This window comes from Xenopus laevis, chromosome 3L, assembly GCF_017654675.1.
Source record: "Xenopus laevis strain J_2021 chromosome 3L, Xenopus_laevis_v10.1, whole genome shotgun sequence".
NCBI lineage: Eukaryota > Metazoa > Chordata > Amphibia > Anura > Pipidae > Xenopus > Xenopus laevis.
In genome coordinates this window covers 30,782,413-30,807,506 of record NC_054375.1, presented here as the reverse complement: position 1 = coordinate 30,807,506, position 25,094 = coordinate 30,782,413, and the positions used below count along the sequence as shown (strand labels likewise).

At 39.6% G+C, this 25,094-nt stretch overlaps 1 protein-coding gene across 2 annotated transcripts in view; it reads left to right on the top strand.

The window, feature by feature from the left end:
• Positions 1 to 25,094, top strand: part of LOC101027269 (gamma-aminobutyric acid A receptor subunit gamma-2) — a 67,829-nt gene that overhangs the window by 22,476 nt on the left and 20,259 nt on the right. For both annotated transcript variants that reach the window (XM_041584843.1, NM_001280622.1), the window contains 5 exon segments: positions 10,098 to 10,246; positions 11,454 to 11,521; positions 13,280 to 13,500; positions 16,639 to 16,721; positions 22,337 to 22,474. In XM_041584843.1, the coding sequence (XP_041440777.1) occupies positions 10,098 to 10,246; positions 11,454 to 11,521; positions 13,280 to 13,500; positions 16,639 to 16,721; positions 22,337 to 22,474 (659 nt within the window).

Genomic DNA, 25,094 nt, shown 5'->3' with positions numbered 1-25,094 from the left:
GACTGAACAGATTAGATGTTAGCCTGCAGATTAGGTAAAGGAGGCTACCATTCAGTAATTATCATTGGACACATGACTCTGGCCATCAAAATCCTGGGTCTGGAACACAGACATGTTTGTTGTTTCTCTCAAACCTTTCTTTTCTCTATGTTCACATGTTTAAACTTGCTTGTCTCAGTAGGACTCAACCTTCTGGTTTGCTTAATTTTTAGCTGGTTTTCTGGCCTTTTTGATCTAATCAGTTTAACAAAGGTCTGAGAACCTGTTTGCAATGGCTGCTATAACCTGCCATGCCCACTTAGAATAAATGTTTTGAACCGTGTTCTGTTTCTATTGAGGAGAATTTAAGTTCATTGTTCTGGCCTACTATAACATAGATATACTCAAAATTCAGGCACTTCGCTTCAATTGTTTATGGACAAAATCTCAACCATGATCTTTTAATTGTTGGTAATTTTAGGGAATATTTTGGAGTTGGTTGAACTACATTTGGCAAATGATACTTTCTGTATTTTACCTTATTGCTATATTACAATATTTTTGTTGTCGTTTGCTTCTTCTCCTTTCCACTTCCTTGCTTCAATTTTAATTAAGCTGATCACCACTGAATTATAAGTGTATATATGATTTGTACATTTTCTACTTTAAACTTTTAACTGCTTTTTAAGGATTATTTTTCAATCAGCTTAATGACATTATTCAGTATACAGTCGCATACTATACAACTGAGAAGCCCTGCCATATTAAGAAACATTCATAAGTCTTTGTTGGGTCTTATGAATGTAGGAAAAATGAATGAATAGTGGAAAGGTTTGAGAGCTGAAATATGACTTTTCTGACAATTTAATATTAGCATTACTAACACTGTTGGATAAACAGAAACTGCCACCTACTATGCAAATTACAGAGACCTGCATTTCTCAACTTGTAAGACAAACACTTGTATTAAGTAAGTTCAAAATGGTGGTTTACCAAGATTAAAACAAAATAAAATAGGTGTTGAGTTGTACAGTTCATGTGAAAGGGTTGCTCCAAATAATAGGCAAAGCAGTTCAATTTAGTTTATACTAAGCAACAAAATAGATAGATTCAATCACAACAATTATGAACATTCTATCAAGATGCCTGAAAAAGGCAGAAATGTTTGCAGAAACACTATCCATATGGTCACAGAGATTTGACATCAACTTAGCGGCAGTGAAGAATAACTTTGCCTAGAACAACACCCGTTGAGTTCTACATGAATTTTCCAGCTTTTAGACATTGAGTTTGTTGTGTTATAAGTTTCAAAAATAGTGATGGGCGAAAAAATGTAATTAAATGTATTTGGACAAAAAAAAATTTTGTTGCTCTCGTCAAAATTTGTGAGTTTAAGGGACAGATTAATTAAAGTTTGTAGAACGTAGAATCGTAGATTTTAACACAAACAAATTATTTGTATAGCTACACAATTTTTCATAATTTATCAAGGGTCAAAACCAGAAAATCTACGAATACAAAAGTCTGGCAAGTAAAAGCTGTTGAGGTTGTGTAGAAGTCAATGGAAGTTCCCTTTCTTTTCTAGCAATGATCTGCCTTTCGTTAGGGATGTAGCGAACGTCGGGAAAAAAGTTCGCGAACATATTCGCGAACTTGCGTCAAAAATGCGAACGGTTCGCGAACGTCGCGAACCCCATAGACTTCAATGGGAAGGCGAATTTTAAAAGCTAGAAAAGACATTTCTGGCCAGAAAAATGATTTTAAAGTTGTTTAAAGGGTGCAACGACCTGGACAGTGCCATGCCAGAGGGGGATCAAGGGCAAAAATGTTTCTAAAAAATCCATTGTTGACACAGCGCTGCGTTTTGTGCTGTAAAGGGCAGAAATCACACTACATTTCTAAACCTGTGTAATAAAATGCTTTAAAACGTCCGGCGTCTACATGCCAATCAAGTCGTGTAAAAGTTACAGCCTGTTCACACGCAAAGACGAAACGCGGTGCTTACTGCAACGCAAAAAGACGCAAAGAGCTTTAATGAATGATACCGTCAAGTGAGCAAATAATAGTTTTTAATTACTAGTTGCTTGTCACCTCCAGGATGTTCGTCCTGTTGGTGGCAATATTTCTGTAGTGGTGTGTTTAGCAGTCACCGTGCTTGTCGCACGTGCACGGTCAGGCAGAGGTAATTCAATGTACAGTGAAGTGAACCAAAAAACACTGATTCTGCAGTGTGGGCCCAGTTTTGGTCTACTTTATTGATCACCTGCGGTGACCATAAAAGATGCGATTTTGCCACTGTTGCAGAACCCTGAAAAATTAGGCATGTGTACTTTCCTGAAAAATTATGTTTTTTTGTCGCAGCCACTGAACCAGAAGTCCAGAAACAATATGCCATATAAATGCTGAAAATATTAATTTTTTTTGTGGCAGCCACTGCAGCACAGAGGCCAGAAAAAATATGCCATATAAATGCAAACAATATTAATTTTTTTTTGTCGCAGCCACTGCAGCACAGAGGCCAGAAAAAATATGCCATATAAATGCAAACAATATTAATTTTTTTTTGGTCGCAGCCACTGAAGCACAGAGGCCAGAAAAAATATGCCATATAAATGCTGAAAATATTCATTTATTTTGTCGCAGCCACTGAAGCACAGAGGCCAGAAAAAATATGCCATATAAATGCTGAAAATATTCAATTTTTTTGGTCGCAGCCACTGAAGCACAGAGGCCAGGAAAAATATGCCATATAAATGCTGAAAATATTCTGTTTTTTTTAGTCGCAGCCACTGAAGCACAGAGGCCAGAAAAAATATGCCATATAAATGCTGAAAATATTCAATTTTTTTGGTCGCAGCCACTGAAGCACAGAGGCCAGGAAAAATATGCCATATAAATGCTGAAAATATTCTGTTTTTTTTAGTCGCAGCCACTGAAGCACAGAGGCCAGAAAAAATATGCCATATAAATGCTGAAAATATTCATTTTTTTGTCACAGCCACTGAAGCACAGAGGCCAGAAAAAATATGCCATATAAATGCTGAAAATATTCTGTTTTTTTTGGTCGCAGCCACTGAAGCACAGAGGCCAGAAAAAATATGCCATATAAATGCTGAAAATATTCTGGTTTTTTTGGTCGCAGCCACTGAAGCACAGAGGCCAGAAAAACTCAGGATTTACCTGGATTCAAATTAAACCAGTAGGGTTTGCACCCTAGTTTGTAACGGTGGTGGAGGGAGGAGGACGCTAAAGGACAGCTGTATGTGGAGTCATGAGGCGTGCAGAGAAGGACAGCTGCATGGGGAGTCAGAATCAGAAACTCAGAACAAGTCTTCCGGCGTGCAGTAACCCTCCGAGATCCACCCCTCATTCATTTTAATAAAGGTCAGGTAATCCACACTTTTGTGACCTAGGCGAGTTCTCTTCTCAGTTACAATCCCTCCTGCTGCACTGAAGGTCCTTTCTGAGAGGACACTTGAGGCGGGGCAAGACAAGAGGTTCATGGCAAATTGTGACAGCTCTGGCCACAGATCAAGCCTGCGCACCCAGTAGTCCAGGGGTTCATCGCTCCTCAGAGTGTCGATATCTGCAGTTAATGCCAGGTAGTCCGCTACCTGCCGGTCGAGGCGTTCTTTGAGGGTGGATCCAGAAGGGTTCTGCCGCTGCCTTGGACAAAAAAACATTTGCATGTCTGACGTTACAGAGTGGCCAAAGTGCTTTGTCCTTGCAGGTGCGCTCGTGGCAGGATTACTGGCACCTCTGCCCCTGGAATGTTGATGAGTTCCTGAAGTGACATCACCCTTAAAAGCATTGTACAACATGTTTTGCAGGCTGGTTTGTAAATGCAGCATCCTTTCAGACTTGTGGTATGTTGGTAACATTTCTGCCACTTTATGCTTGTACCGAGGGTCTAGTAGAGTCGCGACCAGTACAGGTCCTTCTCCTTAAGCCTCTTGATACGGGGGTCCTTCAACAGGCATGACAGCATGAAAGACCCCATTCTCACAAGGTTGGATGCAGAGGTATCCATCTCCGCTTCCTCGTTATCAAGGACTGCATCATCCACGGTCTCCTCCCCCAGCCACGTACAAGACCAGGGGTCCCCAAAAGGTCACCACCAGCCCCCTGGGAAGCCTGCTCCTGTTGGTCCTCCTCCTCCACAAAGCCACCTTCCTCCTCTGACTCCACTTCTGACACCTCTCCCTGCGTTGCAGCAGGTGCCTGGGTTCGTTCTGGTGATTCCGACCAGAAATCGTGCGCTTCCTGCTCCTCGTCACGCTGGTCTACAGCCTCATCCGTCACTCGTCGCACGGCACGCTCCAGGAAGAAAGCAAAGGGTATTAGGTCGCTGATGGTGCCTTCGGTGCGACTGACCATATTTGTAACCTCTTCAAAAGGGCGCATGAGCCTGCAGGCATCGCGCATAAGCACCCAGTAACGGGGGGAAAAAATCCCCAGCTCTGCAGATCCAGTCCTACCACCCAGTTCAAACAGGTATTCGTTGACGGCTCTTTGTTGTTGCAGCAGACGTTCCAACACGAGGAGCGTTGAATTCCAGCGAGTCTGGCTGTCGCAAATCAAACGCCTGACTGGCATGTTGTACCGCTGCTGAATGTCAGCAAGGCGTGCCATGGCTGTATAGGAACGTCTGAAATGGGCCGACACCTTCCTGGACTGCCTGAGAACGTCCTGGAATCCTGGGTACTTTGAGACAAAACGTTGTACTATTAAATTCAGAACATGTGCCATGCAGGGCACATGTGTTAAATTGCCCAGTCTCAGTGCTGCCAACAGATTGCTTCCATTGTCACACACCACTTTTCCGATCTTCAGTTGGTGTGGGGTCAGCCACCGATCGGCCTGTGACTGCAGAGATGACAGGAGTACAGATCCGGTATGGTTTTGCTTTCCAGGCACGTCATCCCCAAGACAGCATGACAACGGCGTACCTGGCACGTCGAATAGCCTAGGGGAGCTGGGGGTGCACAGGTGTGGAGGAGGAGGACCCAGCAGCAGAGGACGAAGAAGAGGAAGAAGACGAGGTAGAGAGCGAAGGAGGAGTAGAGGTGGTGGCAGAACCGCGTGCAATCCGTGGCGGTGACACCAACTCCACTGTCGTTGTTGAGCCACACATTTCCTGCTTCCCAGCCATGACCAAGTTCACCCAGTGGGCAGTGTAGGTGACATACCTGCCCTGACCATGCTTGGAGGACCATGCGTCAGTAGTCATATGGACCTTTGGCCCAACACTAAGTGACAGAGATGCGGTGACTTGGCTCTGCACATGGTGGTACAGGTGTGGTATTCCCTTTTTTGAAAAAAAATTGCGGCTGGGTACCTTCCACTGCGGTGTCCCAATTGCTACAAATTTGCGGAAGGCCTCAGAGTCCACCAGCTGGTATGGTAAAAGCTGGCGGGCTAAGAGTGCGGACAAGCCAGCTGTCAGACGCCGGGGCAAGGGGGTGACTCGCAGACATTGGCTTCTTACGCTCAAACATGGCCCTCACAGAAACTTGGCTGGGGGCAGATGACTGGGAATGGGAACTGGTGGTCAAGGTGGAAGGCGGAGTGGAGGGTGGTTCAGACGGGTCAAGGACAGCAGAGGTAGAGCAGTAAGATGCTGGACCAGAAGGAGGGTGGCTTTTAGTTTGCCTGTTGCCTTTGAGGTGTTGCTCCCAAAGTGCTTTGTGCTTGCCGTTCATGTGCCTTCGCATAGAAGTTGTACCTATGTGGCTGTTGGGCTTCCCAAGACTCAGTTTCTGACTGCACTCATTGCAAATTACAACGCTTTTGTCAGAGGCACACACATTAAAAAAATCCCACACTGCTGACCTTTTTGAGGCTGGCAATCTGGCGGTAAAAGTAGAAGTCGGCGGCGTTGGCGGCAATGGAGGGTGCGTTGGCCGGCTGACCACAGGTGCCGATACATGTTGTTGCCCTACTGTTCCCTGCGAGCTGTCCTCCCTGCTTCTTCTAAGTCTTATTCTCCTCCTGCCTCTCTGACTCTCCGTCTCTCCATCTGAACTATCCTCCTCTTGCTCTCTTCTACTGGGCACCCACAAAACATCAATCTCCTCATCATCATTCTCCTCAGATGCATCAATTTCTTCTAACAGCTCACAGAAGGAAGCAGCAGTGGGGACCTCCTCGTCATCACTCATTATGTCCATCTCTGTTGTGTTCTCTGCCAGAATTAAATCTGGTGTAACGTCCTCATCTCCTTCATCTTCTTCTGCCAATAATGGTTGCGCATCACTCAGTTCAAGAAACTCATGTGAAAATAACTCCTCTGACTCCAGTGAAGAAGGGGCGCCGGTGGTGGAGGAAGTGTTACGTGGGGTGCCCATAGCAGTGGAGGATGAGGAGGATGTTGTGGTAAAGTTAGAAACGGTAGAGGATGGGGTGTGCTGTGTAAGCCAGTCAACTACCTCTTCAGCATTTTGGGAGTTCAGGGTCATTGCCTTTTTAAAACTGGGCAATTTCCTAGGGCCACAGGATAGCATAGCAGCACGGCCCCTAGTGCCTCTGCGTGGTGGCCTGCCTTTGCCTGGCATTATTTTTAAAACAAAAACAACAACAACTCAGGTGGTGTTTCTGGAGACGGTATTATTATTGATATTTAGACAGAATGTGAACAAGCTCACAGAGCTAGATGGGAGTTGTTTGAAAATGAAGAAGAAGAAGAACACACTGGGCAAACAAGGCCTACAAGGTCAATGTATACACTACTACAGCAGTGGATACGGAATATATTATTGCTGCCTGAAAAACGTCACTCGGGTGGTGTTTCTAGAGACGGTATTATTATTGATATTTAGACAGAATGTGAACAAGCTCACACAGCTAAGTGGCAGTGGTTTGAAAATGAAGAACACACTGGGCAAATAATGCCTACAAGGTCAACGTATACACTACAGCAGTGGTGGATACGGAATATATTATTGCTGCTTGAAAAACGTCACTCAGGTGGTGTTTCTGGAGACGGTATTATTATTGATATTTAGACAGAATGTGAACAAGCTCACACAGCTAAGTGGCAGTGGTTTGAAAATGAAGAACACACTGGGCAAATAATGCCTACAAGGTCAACGTATACACTACAGCAGTGGTGGATACGGTATTATTATTGATTATTGATATTTAGACAGAATGTGAACAAGCTCACACAGCTAAGTGGCAGTGGTTTGAAAATGAAGAACACACTGGGCAAATAATGCCTACAAGGTCAACGTACACACTACAGCAGCGGTGGATACGGAATATATTATTGCTGCTTGAAAAACGTCACTCAGGTGGTGTTTCTGGAGACGGTATTATTATTGATATTTAGACAGAATGTGAACAAGCTCACACAGCTAAGTGGCAGTGGTTTGAAAATGAAGAACACACTGGGCAAATAATGCCTACAAGGTCAACGTATACACTACAGCAGCGGTGGATACGGAATATATTATTGCTGCTTGAAAAACGTCACTCAGGTGGTGTTTCTGGAGACGGTATTATTATTGATATTTAGACAGAATGTGAACAAGCTCACACAGCTAAGTGGCAGTGGTTTGAAAATGAAGAACACACTGGGCAAATAATGCCTACAAGGTCAACGTATACACTACAGCAGCGGTGGATACGGAATATATTATTGCTGCTTGAAAAACGTCACTCAGGTGGTGTTTCTGGAGACGGTATTATTATTGATATTTAGACAGAATGTGAACAAGCTCACACAGCTAAGTGGCAGTGGTTTGAAAATGAAGAACACACTGGGCAAATAATGCCTACAAGGTCAACGTATACACTACAGCAGTGGTGGATACGGAATATATTATTGCTGCTTGAAAAACGTCACTCAGGTGGTGTTTCTGGAGACGGTATTATTATTGATATTTAGACAGAATGTGAACAAGCTCACACAGCTAGATGGCCACTGGGCAAATAATGCCTGCAAGTGCACTACTATTGGTGCACTACTATGAAGAACAGCAAACAGCACTGGACACCTTAAAGAACAGTAAGATAAGTAAAATAAAAAAAAAAATTATATGTATATTAAAAAAAAAAAATATTCTCGGGTTGGTGCTGCTGAACTACTAGGAGCAGCACAGTAGCACACCAGTCCCACTCCCCAACACTGCTAGACTAATAGCACTTGGCTGTTAAAGTAGCAAAGTAAAACAACAAAAAAGAAAATAAAAGCAGTCCTTACAAGGACTATTGGGTTATTACAGCAGTCAGCAGATGAGATCAGAAGAGATCAGTGCCCACAGCAGGCAGCTACATACAGAGCACTGCAGTAGAAGGTAGATTACTAGCCAGCAAAGCTACCCTAAAATGTCCCTCAAATCCCTGCAGACTTCTGTCCCTCCAATACAGAGCAGTATCAAGTAGATTACTAGCCAGCAAACTTACTATCAACTGTCCCTCAAATCAGTGAAATCACTAGCAGCTCTCTCCCTACACTAGCTCTTCCAAGCACACACAGGCAGAATGAAAAAATGCTGCAGGGCTTCAGTTTATATATGGAAGGGGAGTGGTCCAGGGGGTGTGGGGGTGGTCCAGGAGGGAGAGCTTCCTGATTGGCTGCCATGTATCTGCTGGTCTGGGGTGAGAGGTCAAAAAAAAGCGCCAGGTAAGGCGAACCCAAAATGGCGAACGTCACGCGACGTTCGCGAACTTGCGGCGGACGCGAACAGCCGATGTTCGCGCGAACAAGTTCGCCGGCGAACAGTCCGCGACATCCCTACCTTTCGTTGATGGTTTTAGAGGTTTTCAGATTTCAAAACATTCATTGGTGTACACATTTTTCGTTTGTTCATGAAAAATTTGGGGTTTACAATATTTTTTTCACCAGCTATTTTCATTCTTACTTTTTTTATTCAGATATTTCAATAACCTTCATGGCATTCATGATTTCAGAGAAATAGAGTTTAATCATGGTTTCAAAAAGCTGTAATACCACTAAAATTTGTAAATGGGCCTCCCCGTGTAAAAAAATCTCAAATTGTGGTAAAAATGTTAATTTAAAAATAACAGCCTCTTAGTTGCTGCATTTTCTTAATTTGGATTATATATTGACTTGTTACATTATTAACCTCCAGCAGTATTATGCTTTATTAGTATTGCTCCTTTTACAGTAAAACCTTTAAAATGACTACAGAATTAGAATCAGAATCATCCAGAGAACAATTTGTTTTGTGTGTTTTACACTGGTGGATCCAGCAATATTTAAGAATCATGCTTAGTGTAGAGTATACAGATGATGGTTATATGTGGTGTGTAGATGTTTATGAGTCAAATGAGTACTCAGAAAGTAGGAAATTTGTTGTCTAGAAAACCCGTCATCCAGAAAGCTCAGAATTACTGGAAGGCCATCTCCCATAGACTTCCTTTTAAATCAGGTAATTGAAAATAAAGATGCCATTAAGCCTTACTAAAGACAAAGCAATCCTAATGGGTTTAAGGTTTAAATGATTCTTTACTAGATTTAGGGGCAGATTTACTAAGGGTCGAAGTGAATTTTCGAAGTTAAAAACATTGAATTTCAAACTATCTTTTGGGTACTTCGACCATCGAATAGGCCTAAATTCGACTTTGATTCGAAGTAAAAAAGTTCGACTTTGAAAATCGAAGTACTGTCTCTTTAAAAAAGTTCGACTTCGACACTTCGCCATCTTAAACCCGCCTGTGGGGACCTCCTAGAACCCACAGTCAACATTTGGCTAAGTCTTTAGAAGTCGAAGGAAAATCATTTGTTCGTTCGTTTGATGAAATAGTTCGAATCGTTCGTTTCGAAGGATTTCATCGTACGATCAAACATTTTTCCTCGACCAAATTTGGCCAAATTCGATTAAAAAAACTTTGACTTCGACGTTCGAAGTAATCCAATTGGATGGTCGAATTTCAAAAGTATTTTCCACTTCGAAATTTGACCCTTGATAAATCTGCCCCTTAAAGTATGGAGATAAAATTTATGGAAAAATCCTTGTGTGAAAAACCCCAGGCAATGTGTATGAAAATTAAGTTGTTTTTAAATTCATAAAAATATTGTTATGTATATGAATATGCAAAATTAGGTCTACAAATTCTTAAATGAACATTTGCAATTCATTTTATTCTTGCAGTTCCTTCCAAAAGGATGACGAGGACTATGAAGATGCACCCTCTAATAACACATGGCTTTTGACACGTAAATTCCATGATAATGATGTAACCTCGATTTTAAATGGCCTTTTAAAGGGATACGATAACAAGCTTCGACCAGATATTGGAGGTAAGTGCGCTCTATGGTTGGTACAATACAACACATTAGGTTCAGTGACAGATGTCACTCAAATACTTAACTATGATAAGCAATTAAAACACCTTATACTAAATAAAAATATCACAATATTCCTAGTTTGGTAGGCCAATCCATATAATGTGATAAAGTGAGCGCAACAAAGAAAGCATGATCACTTATTATAGTATTTAGTGGTGCGCTTGCTTACTTGGGCAAGTCAATTAGTTATTAACAAACATTTAAAGTCAGAAAAAAAAATCATGATTGTACCTCTATTCTTTTAAACCTATAATAAACAATATAAGCCTTTCATCATACAGCCACAAACAATGCAGATACCGAGGCATATACTGAAAGGAAAGGGAGCAAGTTAACAATGCTTTTTAAAAAGTCACTTGCAGCATCATGAAATAATGTAAGATACATATTCACTTCTTGAAATTAAACTTCAATGGTAGGTACACATTTTTTAAATATTATGGATTTGGTATATGATAACTGCTAATAGTAATATAGACCAAAATTACTGCAGCTCTCTTCCTTGTAACAATAGGATGCACTGTGAATACTATGGAAGCCAACTGTGCACATTCATCAATATGTGAAATTAAAGTTCACCGTAGAAAAACTCAACCACTTCCATTCATTTGTATGGGATTTTTAGAAATGTATTTATCATATAGTGAACTCTAACTTTCACAATGTAATTCTCCTACCGCACACCTGTAGTTCACCAATCCTGCAAGCTGGTGGTGCGTTCCTTCCGTTGACCCGGCCGGGTCCCTTAGCAACCAACGTGTAAAAGAAACGGATCCGCACACACACCGATTAGTGCAGTCGGGGATTATCCCCTTTTATTCAGCCACCAAACATCAACGTTTCAGGGGGGAAACACCCACAATTCACCAGGATTTATTCCAATTAGGTCCAACACCTACTTTATTCTCCTGATTTACTAATGTACATGTAGCTTTTACATTGTAAGAATACAGAGACCAAAAACAGATCTTATAACAGAGTAGACTGAATGAAAATGATTACGCTTATATGTGAATAGTTCTTACAAAAATCACAAATGTCAAGTTTATAATACAATTAACCCCATGTTATTAACCCCATGTATTTAGAACATCTGAAAATGAAATGGTAAATGGTTGAGATCATATATGCTGTGAGCTATATTTTCTTTTACCTGCAGTTAAACCAACAGTAATACACACGGATATGTATGTAAACAGCATTGGGCCAGTAAATGCCATCAATATGGTAAGTGTATTTACAGAAGAATTTGTCAAATATCACCAGTCACTCTAACAATTTAAGGGAGCCCAGAAGTTTCAGATCATTCATGACAAAACAAACTAATAGGTGGAAAATACATTGAAACTCTAGTAAAGACAAATAGTAAAAATCCAGAGTATATCAGTGCTGAACTTGATAAATTAAACAAAATACAATATTAAAGGCGAGCTAAACACTAAAAATGAATATGGCTATAAATGCCATAATTTATATATTTAACACAATGGACCAGCCTAAAGGTTCAGCATCTCTATAGTAGTAATGATCCAGACCTTCAAAGTTGTGCACAGGATATTTCCATCACGGTTAAGCTTAGGGGGTTGTTGTAAATTATCAAGCAGAAACTGAGGTACGCAGCAGAAATTAGATTATTAATATTCTGATAACTGGATTTTTGAGCTACCATGAACCAATTACTATACTTAGTATCAGCCTTATATTATGGCATTTATAATATATATAAGTATATTGTGCGTTGGTCCCTAAGCTCAGATCATGTGCAGTGAATTGGAAGAAGATGGGGAGCTATTGGGGCATCTTTAGGGGCACAGATCTTGTCTGCTAAAGGGCTGTGATAGTATTGGGCTGGTGCAGAATCCCAAAACATAATGTACAACATTTCTGCCTTACTTCTTTAGTTAAACTTTAGTTCTCCTTTAAAGAGTAATTAAACATAGAGATACTGTACTTTGAAACAGGTAAAAGAAAAATACATTCTGTTCAGTATTTGACTATTGCGTAGGGGCCGAATTATCAAACATGAAAATGGGGAATCCTGAAGAATATGTAGCAGTTGGATATTTATTGCCTGTGCTATGTATGCAGATAGAAACCATTTAGACAATTATTTTTCAGCGTGGAATAAACTGTTAAATCCAAACAGAAAGTGAAAATGTTTGATCAGTCAAGCTATTAATTAGACCAACATTCACTATAATGAGATTCAACTTGTATATAGCTTTATTTTATTTTGGCAATTCACCTAAGTCAACATATTGTTATACAGTGCGCTATTCCTTAAGTTGCATTGAATACATTTGGTACCATTATACTTCTGTACTTGGCTGTGTCCATGTGGGTCATAAGACCTAGGCATCAGACATTTATTTTAAAAGATGCATGTAAGAAGTAATTTACTATGACCCTGGATGACTGTGCTTTGTACCTACTGCCAGTGCTCCGCACCATGGTTCTGAATGACTTGCGTTTTAGGCAGTGTCAGACTGGAGTGTTAGAGGACCACTGGGGCTTCCTCCACAGGGGCTCCCCTTCCCCCCTCAGTACCCCTGCCCTATCCCCATCTCATTCAGGCCCCCTGGCCCAACTGTAAGCCCCCTGTGCATACCTGTCCACAAGCTGTGGCCGTGACCTGGGCGAGGGGCAAGATAAGGGGGCAGCACAGGCCTGTGTGGGCAGTAGACAGGTTCGGATCCTGCTCGGTGGGGCCCATGAGTGCCAGGGCCTCTCATGAATACAGACACACATAGGTCTCTGCACTTCATTTCGTAGCACAGAGATCTGCAGTGATATTAAAAAGTGCAGGGCAGGGTGCAGATATACAAAGAACATGGGAGGGTTTGTGCCATGTTTTTTGCACTTTGCCCCGTCCTTAACTTTGTAGTGTAGTTCCTAAAAAAGAATAGAACTCCAACAAACAATAGTGCTAAAAAATATTTGTTTCCTGTGTTTACTTCTCAATATTCTGTATTCCAAATATTATAGGAATATACAATTGACATCTTTTTTGCCCAAACCTGGTACGACAGACGGCTGAAATTCAATAGCACTATAAAAGTTCTTAGACTGAACAGCAATATGGTTGGTAAAATCTGGATACCCGACACTTTTTTTCGCAACTCAAAAAAAGCCGATGCACATTGGATAACAACGCCCAACAGAATGTTAAGGATATGGAATGATGGAAGAGTACTTTATACCCTAAGGTATTGTTTTTTTCTCATAATTGTAGTGATTCAACTGTGTTAATGAATATATACAGTATATATATATGTTTTTTTTAATGTGTTTGCATATAACTTTTTTCTCATATCTATCTATTAAATGTAAAAGTTTTGGCTCAACTGTTTTGGATAAGGGGATATTGCTCCTGTTCTCTATCTTGGAGACAAGTGCTCTGATGCAGACCTTTTACTCACATGTAAAACAGAGCTGAACTCTAACATCTCTCCGTTGTTTAATCCCGTTAACGTGCAAACTGGGATTAACCAACTGGGCATTCTTTTCTGCACTGAAATAAATCAGATTAATTTGTACTCCATTTTGATCAGTTGTTAATCAGTCTATTAGGGGCTGGTTTACAATGCTTAAACCCACAGATTCAACCAAGAGTTGCAAAAACGTACATTTTACATATGTATTAAGCACCAAATGGTTGTATTGTCCATGCTTTTTCCTGCAAAAAAATATTGCACTGCTGTACCTGTATTTCCTTTTTTTTAAAATTCGCATTGCACATAAATTTTCGCAAATGGCTTGCAAATGAGACAGGTGTTTTGCATGAGTGCACCCATTGTGCGAGGTTGTTGTGTGTGGGGAAAACATTTTTTACTTCTTTGTTTTGTGACTAAAAGTCACTCAATTTCCCTCCCCACCCCTAATTTGCATACGCAAATTAGGATTCGGATTCGGTTCAGCCGGGCAGAAGTATTCGACCGAATCCCAATCCTGCTTAAAAAGGCTGAATCCTGGCTGAATCTCGAACCGAATCCTGGATTCTAATAAATATAACCATGCACAGGGCAAATATATTCACTGTGCGAAACAATCTGCCGTGCGCAAAGAATATAAATGAGCCCCACTGAGTTCACATAGAAGTCAGGCAAAATGTAAACAATTGTTTTGGATTTTGAATTCTTCAAATTATTTTTAGAGTTGGTAGACCCATTGAAAAGGATGAGTTGAATATGAAATCAATGCATCTCAGTTTTATTTTTTACATGGGTTTAGATTAAATTTTTTTAATAATTAAGCAAGCATTTGCATATGGTAAAACTGCATGTTTATTTGATTTAAATAAAAACATTCTCAAATTTTAATTTTGCTAAATAGTATGTTCATTTGGTTCTTTGCTTTTAACCCACAGAAAAACACATACAGAAGGTCAATCCTGTTGGGTTTACTTAAAGGGGTTGTTCACCTTTAAATTAACTTTTAGTATGATGTAGAGAATGATACTCTCAGACAATCTGCAATTGGTTATTTTTTATTATTTGTGGTTTTTGAGTTATTTAGCTTTTTATTCAACAACGATCCAGTTTGCAGTTTTAGCAGTCTGGTTGCTACGATCCAAAAGACCCTAGCGAATAAACATTTATTTGAATAAGAGAACAGGAGAGGGCCTGAAAAGAAAGAAGAGTAATAAAAGGTAGCCTCACAGAGCATTTGCTTTTTAGTGCTGTGCAATTTGTTGGCTCTCTATAAATACATGTTAATAATAATAATAATAATAATAATAATAATAATAGATGGGGTCAGTGACCTCCATTTAAAAGCGTGAGAGAGTCAGAAGGTGGCAAATAACATAAAATCTATAAAAAAGAAAAAAACGAAATGAAAGTTGCTTAGAATTAGCCATTCTATAACATACTAACAGTTAACTTAAGGGTGAACTATCCCTTTAAGGTTTAAAAGTTTTTTTTTTTGCAGACTAATGGAGGAATGTAGCAAAAGTCGCAAAGAGCAAGACAATTAGCACAAATAAGAATACAAAGTCTAATTTCGCAATATAATATTCTTACTTGAACTGTTATTACGAATTTTACAAATCTTTTAAAATATTTTGAAGATTCTTCACTCACTGTATTTAGGGTGTCTCCAACAGAGTAGCAGCTCCGTCCAGCCGCAAACCTTGCAAATCAGCTTTAAAATAAACTCTGGAGAACCACAGCAAATTCAGTGTGTCTTTATTTTTCACACAACATGTTTCGGATATAAATATCCTTCATCAGGTGCACCTGATGAAGGATATTTATATCCGAAACATGTTGTGTGAAAAATAAAGACACACTGAATTTGCTGTGGTTCTCCAGAGTTTATTTTAAAGTTTATTACGAATTTTAATTGCACATTGCCCACTTTTAAGAAGTACTTGAAGGTGTTGTTAATCTTTTGGAGCAAACATAACAACTTTTTCATTAAGAAGTTTTATTAAATTCACTGTGCACTGGCGCTAACTATAACATTTGCAAACCTTCTTCCACTTCCACTGCCAGAAGTGGTCGCTAAACAGTTTCTATATTTAATTCACACAAAGGCAAATTTGTTCGCACAGAGGCATCATTTTTCGCATTTAGAATATTTTTTCCATTACCGACTGTTATTACATTCCACCCTTAAGGTATTGTGATACAAATTACAGACATATTTCTTATCCAGATAGATACTTCGCTGTATCTGCTTGTTAATTAATATCCAAAAAACAAGTCAATATTTATGTTTTTACATTGACCAAAATATCATGGACTACATAAATCACACATCTCTAATTAAGTATATTCAGCTTTCTAATTAACAGAATGTACAGTGTAATTAATTAATAATGCTTTCACTTACCAGCTAAGATTACGACCAAGATTAAAGAAGATTACAAGGGCTATTTGAAAGGGGATATCTAGGCCTATAATATCTCCAGGAAAACACCAAAGCTGCGGTTTAATTTTTTTTTTATTATTATTAATAATTAATGGTTTGCAAAGAATCACAACTTCTCAAAGATATTTTGATGGCAAATTATATGAATATGTTTAATATGAAATACTGAGATTGGAGGTTAAGGTTCCTGCTGGATATGTTTGGGATTCCATTGCCAACAAACAGTATGACCTTAGAAAAGACAAAACATTTAGAATACCTTGATTACATGTATAAAAACGCATATAAAGAGCCTCAGCTTCTCAATGATAAGTTAGCAGGTTTCTTGCAGGAAATGTAGTTGTGCTATTGCAAGTCAAATAAATGTGAATCGGTTTATACAAAAAAACATTTGTATAATTATTCATTTATGTACATGGTGTTTATTTTCATTCTCATTAAAGCTAAAAGTCCATGCACTATTTTTTTAGGCTTACAATAGATGCTGAATGTCAGTTGCAGTTGCACAATTTTCCAATGGATGAACACTCTTGCCCGCTAGAGTTTTCAAGCTGTGAGTATAGTGGTTATTTTTTAAATAATGTTTAGATTTTGTATAAAAATGGATGTGTATTAGGTAATTGGAATGTGAATGATTCAATGACCTAAAACTCAGTGCGAGTGTGTGTCTATGTTAACTAATAATTTTTGAAGTATATAGGTGTCTTGTAGAAGTACAAGTGCAGTGAGCAAAGTGCAATTTTTTCACCCAAGTGAATATTTCCCCCCAGAATTCTAGCATCATTGAGCTCACCAGTTTGTGCCTGAGTGCATTAACATTAGCTCAATGGCACCCACACTTGTCATGTACACAATTGTGGTTGGTGTTATTTAAAGCAACTGCACTACAGTAATTTATTCAGGTGACTGTGGACATCTCCAGACCAGGCAGTAGCTCCAGCTCCTCAATGCCCTGTTTATTTTGAACAAAAGAAAGTATCACAACTCTGACATCAAAACATATGGGGCCTAACTGATGAGGGGAGCCATCATACAGATGTATTACCATAGTAAATAGAATGGCCCCCGTTATTCTAACTGGTTGCTTTACCCCAATAATATACTCTGGATGATTCTCAGGGGTTGAGCCCTCACAACGGTGTGGAGGCACGGTGTTGCACAACTGGAAATGTATGGGGTGCACAATAATTGGGAGCCAGTGGTTCTTGCACTGAACCATAGAACTGATTTATAAACACAAATCCAAATGGGATAATAAAGCAACAATACAAAGACTAGTCATTGAACAGTAGTCAGTGTATATTATATTACTGATCAATACAAGAGTCTTCCCTCTAGTAGTGCCAGAGAGGGGAATATTAGTCTTCCCACAGTTTCTCCTGATTCCCATGAGGATACTCTTATGTGGAACCCAGGGGGGATCTATCTAAGTCCCTATTACCTGTCTCTAGTTCCCTGACTAGGCAACACCTTGGGATCTAATCCCTTCAATCGCTCCTCAGTGGAGCCAAGAGGTGCTCAAGGTAGCCCCAATCCTGGCTGGCTCTCCTAGAGAGACTATTACAGGATCTAGCTGCACCTTACTATTCCTAACTAATGATGGCTCTGCAAGTGACTCCAATTCACTTAGGCCCTGAGACCATATGGCACAGTCAAAATATATTATTACAAAGTGCGGGTCATACTGTAACCCAGGAAATGGGGAATTACTCCTTCCCTTAGTCTAAGGGTGTGCAATCCTTAGGGGACCGCAAAGTAAACAGGGATACATTTATCAGTCCCCTACATTGCTATGGGATGAATCTTGGGACTTATTGGAGTGTGCCGCTGCATAAATTCAGAAGAAAGAAAATTCCCCTGCACCAGAATCAATTGGAGCAGTTTCCTTAATTTTGTGGTTCCTTACTGTAATGAAATCAACACAGTTCAATATTCCTTTGAGGGTAAGGGAGAAAAAAATCATTGCTAATAAATTTTGGGGACTAACCGGGAGAAGCCCCATTCCAGGCATTATCCAGTAATCCACCTTCTAAGACATCATATGCTATCACAGATAATTTACCTTCAAGGTTTAAAAGAGTACTGGTATGGGATCTGTTATCCGGAAACCTGTTATCCAGAAAGCTCCGAATTACAGAATTCCTATAGACTCCATTTTATCTAAATAATCCAAATTTTTAAAATAATTCCCTTTTCTCTGTAATAATAAAACAGTACCTTGCACTTGATCCAAACAAAGATACAATTAATCCATATTGTAAGTAAAACCAGTTTATTGAGTTTTATTTAATGTTCAAATGATTTTCTAGTAGAATTTAGGTATAAAGATCCAAATTACAGAAAGATCCATTATCCTGTAAACCCCAGGTACCGAGCTTTCTCGTTAACAGGTCCTATACATGTTGTTTCAGCTGTTACACAGCAATTGGAAGCTACCTGGCATGGCAGGCAGAAATTCTTTATAATCATTTAAGTGCTTCTTTGCTCAGGGGAGACCTTTGCTAACGCATCACACAGAACCAGGGTTAGAATAAATTCAACCTTTGAATCATCCTTAGGCTTAGATCAGAAAAAGGAAATAGTTAACACAAACAAATAAAACAGCAAAAATAATAAAGGGCTAAATGTATCCCTATTTCATTATCAGAAAGAGACATTTTAAAAGGAGAAACATTAAAAAAAAAAACTGAGGGAACAACTTGCCTTTGTATTTGTTGCACTTGAGATTGTAGATTTTCCATTGCTTGAGCCAAGGTTCTGATTTGTGTGTGACGGTGGTTGGTATTTATTCAGACCCAGCGGGATCAATTTTTTTGGCCAAAGCAACAATGCAGTGGCGTAACTACCGAGGAAGCAGACCCCGCAGTTGCGGGGGGGCCCGGGGGTACAGGGGGCCCGGCGGGGCCTGCTTCCTCAGTAAAAAAATCCAAAGCTGATAGCATTCGCACTGTTCCGTTTTTCACTGTTGCACAATGCCCTTTGGTATTGTAGCACAGCACTGTGCATGCCTCTTTAAGCTAAAGCAGGATGTACTCACTCCTCCCAAACCGGCAACCAATCACAAGCTGCAAAACCTTCTGTTCTGACGCCAGTTCCTTTGTGTGTGGGCGGCAGGCTTGAAGAGGAATCCTGTCACATGGTGCTGATTATCTGTCAGAGTTTCTTCCAGGACAGGCTTTGTTAATGTTTTAGTACATAGGTGGCTAAAGGAGGATGGCAGCGTTGGGTCCCAGAGATTCTGAGGGGAGGGATTATTGCTGGTAGAAGAGATTCGGCCCTGCCACACATGCTGTCAAGTAGTCTAAGGATCTGCTTGTTTGGCCCTCCAGCCAGGCTTACATGTAGGCTGTAGTTAGGCTGACAAATCAGTAAAGTGAAGTGCAATCAATAGGCAATATTTAAGCAGCCTCCTATAAACCTCATTATTACATGACTGGCACCGGTGCTAGGGAAATGTCAGTAGGACAGATATTACTTTTTAAAGGGAACCTATGAGGGTAAATTGCTTCCCACATTAATTGAGTCCAGACTACAGCTGGGGAAATAATACTATTGTTAGAAAAAAATGCTCCCAACCAGCACAATTTGGGCAGCAGGCAAATTAAGCTTAGTGTCCCAGATCGTTGATTATGCGCATGCGTGAGTTGGAGACTCTCTTATTAAGCACAAACATGTGATGAAGCCTGGCTGCCAGCATCGGGAGCTCCCTCCTGGTGCGGACAGCATAGTACTGTTGGGGGGCAAAGTGTTTGAAAAATATTATTGTTTCCCCCAAAGGGAGAGCTCTGACTGTGTCTATTCTGCTAATATATTTAATATTTCTACCATAGTGGGCATGGTCTAAATTCTGCAGTAACAGCCTCCAAGTTTTCTCATAGTCTGTACAGAGAGATCCCATAAAAGTATGGCAGCATAGGTTTTCCCCTGTACTAAGCACAATTCAGCAGGAACAGTCCCTAAGTTTGATCATATTCTGTAAGAGAGATCCCATAAAACTATGGCAGCATAGGTATTCCCTGTACTAAGCTCAATTCAGCAGAAACAGCCCCCTAAGTTTGCTCATAGTCTGTACAGAGAGATCCCATAAAACTATGGCAGCATAGGTTTTCCCCTGTACTAAGCACAATTCAGCAGAAACAGCCCCCTAAATTTGCTCATAGTCTGTACAGAGAGATCCCATAAAACTATGCCAGCATAGGTATTCCCCTGTACTAAGCTCAATTCAGCAGGAACAGCCCCCTAAGTTTGCTCATAGTCTGTACAGAGAGATCCCATAAAACTATGGCAGTATAGGTATTCCCTGTACTAAGCACAATTCAGCAGGAACAGTCCCTAAGTTTGCTCATAGCCTGTACAGAGAGATCCCATAAAACTATGGCAGCATAGGTATTCCCTGTACTAAGCACAATTCAGCAGGTATGATGTTTATAGCCTGTACAGAGAAATACCATAAACTATGGCAGCATAGGTATAACCTTGTACTGTTTACCATACAAATAGGATGGTTTAAAGGTAGTTCTTTAAACAATTCACTTGTCAGTTACATATACTGTAAAATGTAATTCCTGTGCTGTGTATTCAGTTAAACTCAATAAAAATAAATTAGTGACATATGGTGAGTAATTATAATGGGTCATAGGGAAAGGCAGTCACTAGTTGTCATCCAGCCCTAGAATCCTGTGCCAGACAGAAAAACTCTGTCTAGTGGGCCCCACCAAAATGGTTCCAATTGCTGAATAGCAGCCTCTCAGTGCAAACTCCTGGCCTCTAATCCTGTGTGTGACCTCGGGTCACGTGAAGCTTTACCAGTAGCTCAGAAGCAGGGTGAGAGAAATGCACCAGCCGTCACATGCCCCCCTCCGTTTTGAAACAGATTGCGACAAGACAAGTTTGGGAGGAGAAGGGCAGCAGAAGATATGATATGAGTGCAGAGGTAAATGCAAAGCTAAAAACCAATGTGTGGGACTGTGTGGAGAAGGTTACATTAACACAAGGACAAAAAAAGGTGGCACCTGATAAAAAGGAAATAAAGTTGAATGGGTAGAAAAGGAGAAACAAAGTGAAAGGCTTAATTGTCTTAATCATAAGAATATTGAGGTCAAAAGTAAGTGATTTGGAAAAGTGAGTGTGTGATGATATGGCAAAAACATCCTACTATGAGTTCTGGGGATATTATACATGAAATTCTCCCACTATCTTGTGCAGAGGGGGCCCTGAAATTTTTTTTGCAGGGGGGCCCTGGCATCCGAAGTTACGCCACTGCAACAATGATTGGGTTACTGATCAGAATGTGTATTGAAACCCAGTGGTTGAGTTCCCACTTATTTATTAGTGACTGGAATTTAGTCTAGTCTAACAACAGACAGAATATGAAAGTAACTGGAAATGACCCCAAATGGGAAACACTGTTGTGCAACTGAAGCTCTCAATAGCCTCTTTAGTGTTGTAGCTCCCACACCTGGACAAGAGAAGGTTTGCGAGCAGAAGGAATCACAACCCAGAGTATACAGTGACTGCTCAGGGTGTTTAACCAGCAGCAGTTAATGTAACCGCTTAGGAAGTATAAAGAAGCAGAGGAATACATTCCCATACCCATACACCGGAGTCATAAATGTACAGTACCAGGCGCAGAAACCAGGGGACGGAGCCGGATAAGACACACAATGAGAAACAGAAATAAATGCAGCACCAAAGAATTTAGACCAGATTTCTTAACACAAATTAAATTACCATCTCTATATAAATTGCTGGAATACCCTTTCTATAAACTAGAGAACCAGTTTGCTCTGCAATGAGCTGACACAGGTAATCACAGCTGATTGGAGGAAACCAGCTGGTATGTTAACCCCTATCCTTAAACAGAATCCTGACACAACTGTACAGAAGTGCAAAGAGCACAATATTAACACAAGTACCTTAAATAAATGCGGTTTTATGCTTGACTGCAACTGCTGTTACAATTATAATTGATCCCTTATGTCTGAGATAAATAAATGTCCTTATACATGGTCAACAAATTGAAGAATGTAATTTAGGACAAAATATTTGAATACAAGATTGTCTATAGTTGGTAAATGAGCCTTTATGCATTTAGAGACTGTACTTTTTTTTAACTACATGTAGAAAGACTTACCATGATTCTGATGAACTGTTTTGATTGCATTGAAGATGGATACCCAAAGGAAGAAATAATCTATCAGTGGAAGCGCAGTTCAGTTGAGGTTGGAGACGTCAGGTCATGGAGGCTTTATCAGTTCTCATTCGTTGGATTAAGGAATACAACTGAAGAAGTGAAGACGACATCAGGTAAGGATTCATAAAAAGGCATTATCATATAAATAATCACATACAGCATAGAAAGATTCACCTTTGTGAGGAAAATGTTCAAGGATTTTACAGGAGGGCCTAGTTATCAAATAAACCCCAATTTTTTAAAAAAAAAAATCAAATGCTTGCTTATTTATCAAAAAATCCAATTATAAAATATTTGATTGAACAAGGAAAAATAACAAATATATAGAATTTGTATTCTAATCATTTTCAACCGGCTTAACTATTTCAAAGGTTGGATTTTAGTAGTTTTAGTGGTATGAATGGAAAATTCCACTGAACGATGTGCTAAAAAATATTAATACCTTGAAAACCTTTAACAATTTGAGTTTATCGGACAATTCCTAGAGAAAAAAAAATCCAAAAACCTCTAAAAGTCCAAAATGATTTAAAACAGTCCAATAGGACTTCTATAGGACCACAACAACTTTTACCTGGCAAAGTTTTATTTTAGTGTTTTTTGTGTTTTTACACTTAAATCTCAAACTGAGAAAACCACACATTTTTTTAAATTTTTTGAGATTTGTGGAAAAAAAATCTAAATTAGTTTGTTAGTAAAGTGGCCCCCAGACATTTACCACAGACAGCTCCATTTGACTTTACATGAACTCGATGGCTTTTAGACAACAAAATCTTTGGCGCTTAATACAGTATATATCGTACATTTGAGTTTTTTTTATTTTTTAAAGCAAACCAATTAGAAACATTGATAAATCACCCTCTTAGACTCACTTGATTCAAAACCCTAACTGAAAGCCACTTTCCAATGTATATGACTTGAAAATGATCAGTGATCTTTAGTAAATTATATTAAATTCTAAAAAGTTTCTGTCTGTTGTCGCTTTTTGAGTTTTCCAAACTACAAGAAATTCAACTTTCCTCCTCCAGACAAACCCCCAGTTCCTACTATACTTGTACACCTCTATAATTTCCCTTCTTTTCACTCTAACAACATGTTTTGGGAACTGGAAGAGAGTGGACTACTGTTACTGTGTTGCAGGCAGAAACTGATTTCATTTGAAATTATATTTACAAATAACCTTTAAAGCATTTGAAATTCTTTAGTAACATTTATAGTTAAACTGTCTTTCATAATGCTAAAAAAACAAAACAAAAAAAAAACCAGGCTGTAGGTGGACACCCTTTTAATAAATGATGTGTTTCCTAAGGTGAAAAGTGAGCCCAACGCTTTTCGACCATATTGGTCTTCCTCGGGGGCACAAATAACAAAAAAAATAAAGCAAAAAAGCAGAATCCCTGCGTTTTTTCTTTGTTTTTTGGTTATTTGCACCCCTGAGGAAGACCAATATGGTTGAAATGCATTGGGCTCACTTTTCATTTTTGTAATTTTTGTATATTCTTGGTTTTTCCTTTTTTCTCTTCTGTAATAAATATATGATTTAATTTTTATAAAATGAGTGTGCAATCCTTCCCAGATTTTCTATATTTACGACCCACATGGGGAGTCTCCCTTTGGATTAGCAACTTGTATATTAAATATTTTTAAGGGTGTGCACTCTCTTCTCTAATGTTTAGTGTTTCCTAAGGTGACATTTAGTTTACTCCCAATGAACACCTAAAATTTATACAAATACAGATGGTGTAAACGATTAAAATCAATGACAAGTAGAGAAGAAAGATAAAAAAGCGATAAAGCATACTTTGTATAAGGAGGTGTAGAAGAGTGTTGGAAAAGTATTACATCTGCTGAGTTATTACATCTGCTGAATGTGCACTGTCTTGTCCTGTCCCTGCACTATGCTGACCTGTCTTGCAAGAGTCCGGTACATCTATGTTGTGTGTAGCACCTAGGGATGTAGCGAACTGTTCGCCGGCGAACTTGTTCGCGCGAACTTTGACCGTTCGCGTCCGCCGAATGTTCGCGAACGTCGCGCGACGTTCGCATTTTGCGTTCGATCGTTCGACCATTCGAATTCCTTCGACCGCTAAAAATTGAACGATTTCCATTCGTTCGAACGATTGTAAGCATTCGAATGAATGAAAAGCATTCGATCTAATGCTTCGATCGTTCGATTCGAATGAAAATCGTTCGATCGAACGATTAAAATCCTTCGATCGTTCGATTCGAACGATTTAAGCGGTGTTCGAAGTTCGCAAACTGTTCGCGAACGTTCGCATTTTTTGCCGGTGTTCGCGAACGGCGTTCGCGAACACCAAATCGGCAGTTCGCTACATTCCTAGTAGCATCATGGTCCTAGAGGAACGTTGTTTCGTTTCACTGTGTACTGTACAAACGTATGTGGATGAAATGACAATAAACTCACTCTTGATTTGAAGTGTGGTGACACCATTTTTTTTTACAGAACTATAAGTATAAGTATATATAAGTATAATATCTGTATATTCATATAATATGAAAATTAGATTTGTTTTTTGCTTGATTTCCAGGATGTACCATTTAGGTATCTGCTTGTGTTAAACTGTCCTATGCACCAATTTAATCCTAGCATAAAATTCTCAGTTACAGAACGACTTTTGTGAGCATCAATGTGTATGCAGGGAGGGCACATGTACAAGATTCTTCTATCGTATGAGGTCCCACGAGGTTTATTTGCAACCCATAGGGTATTGCAAT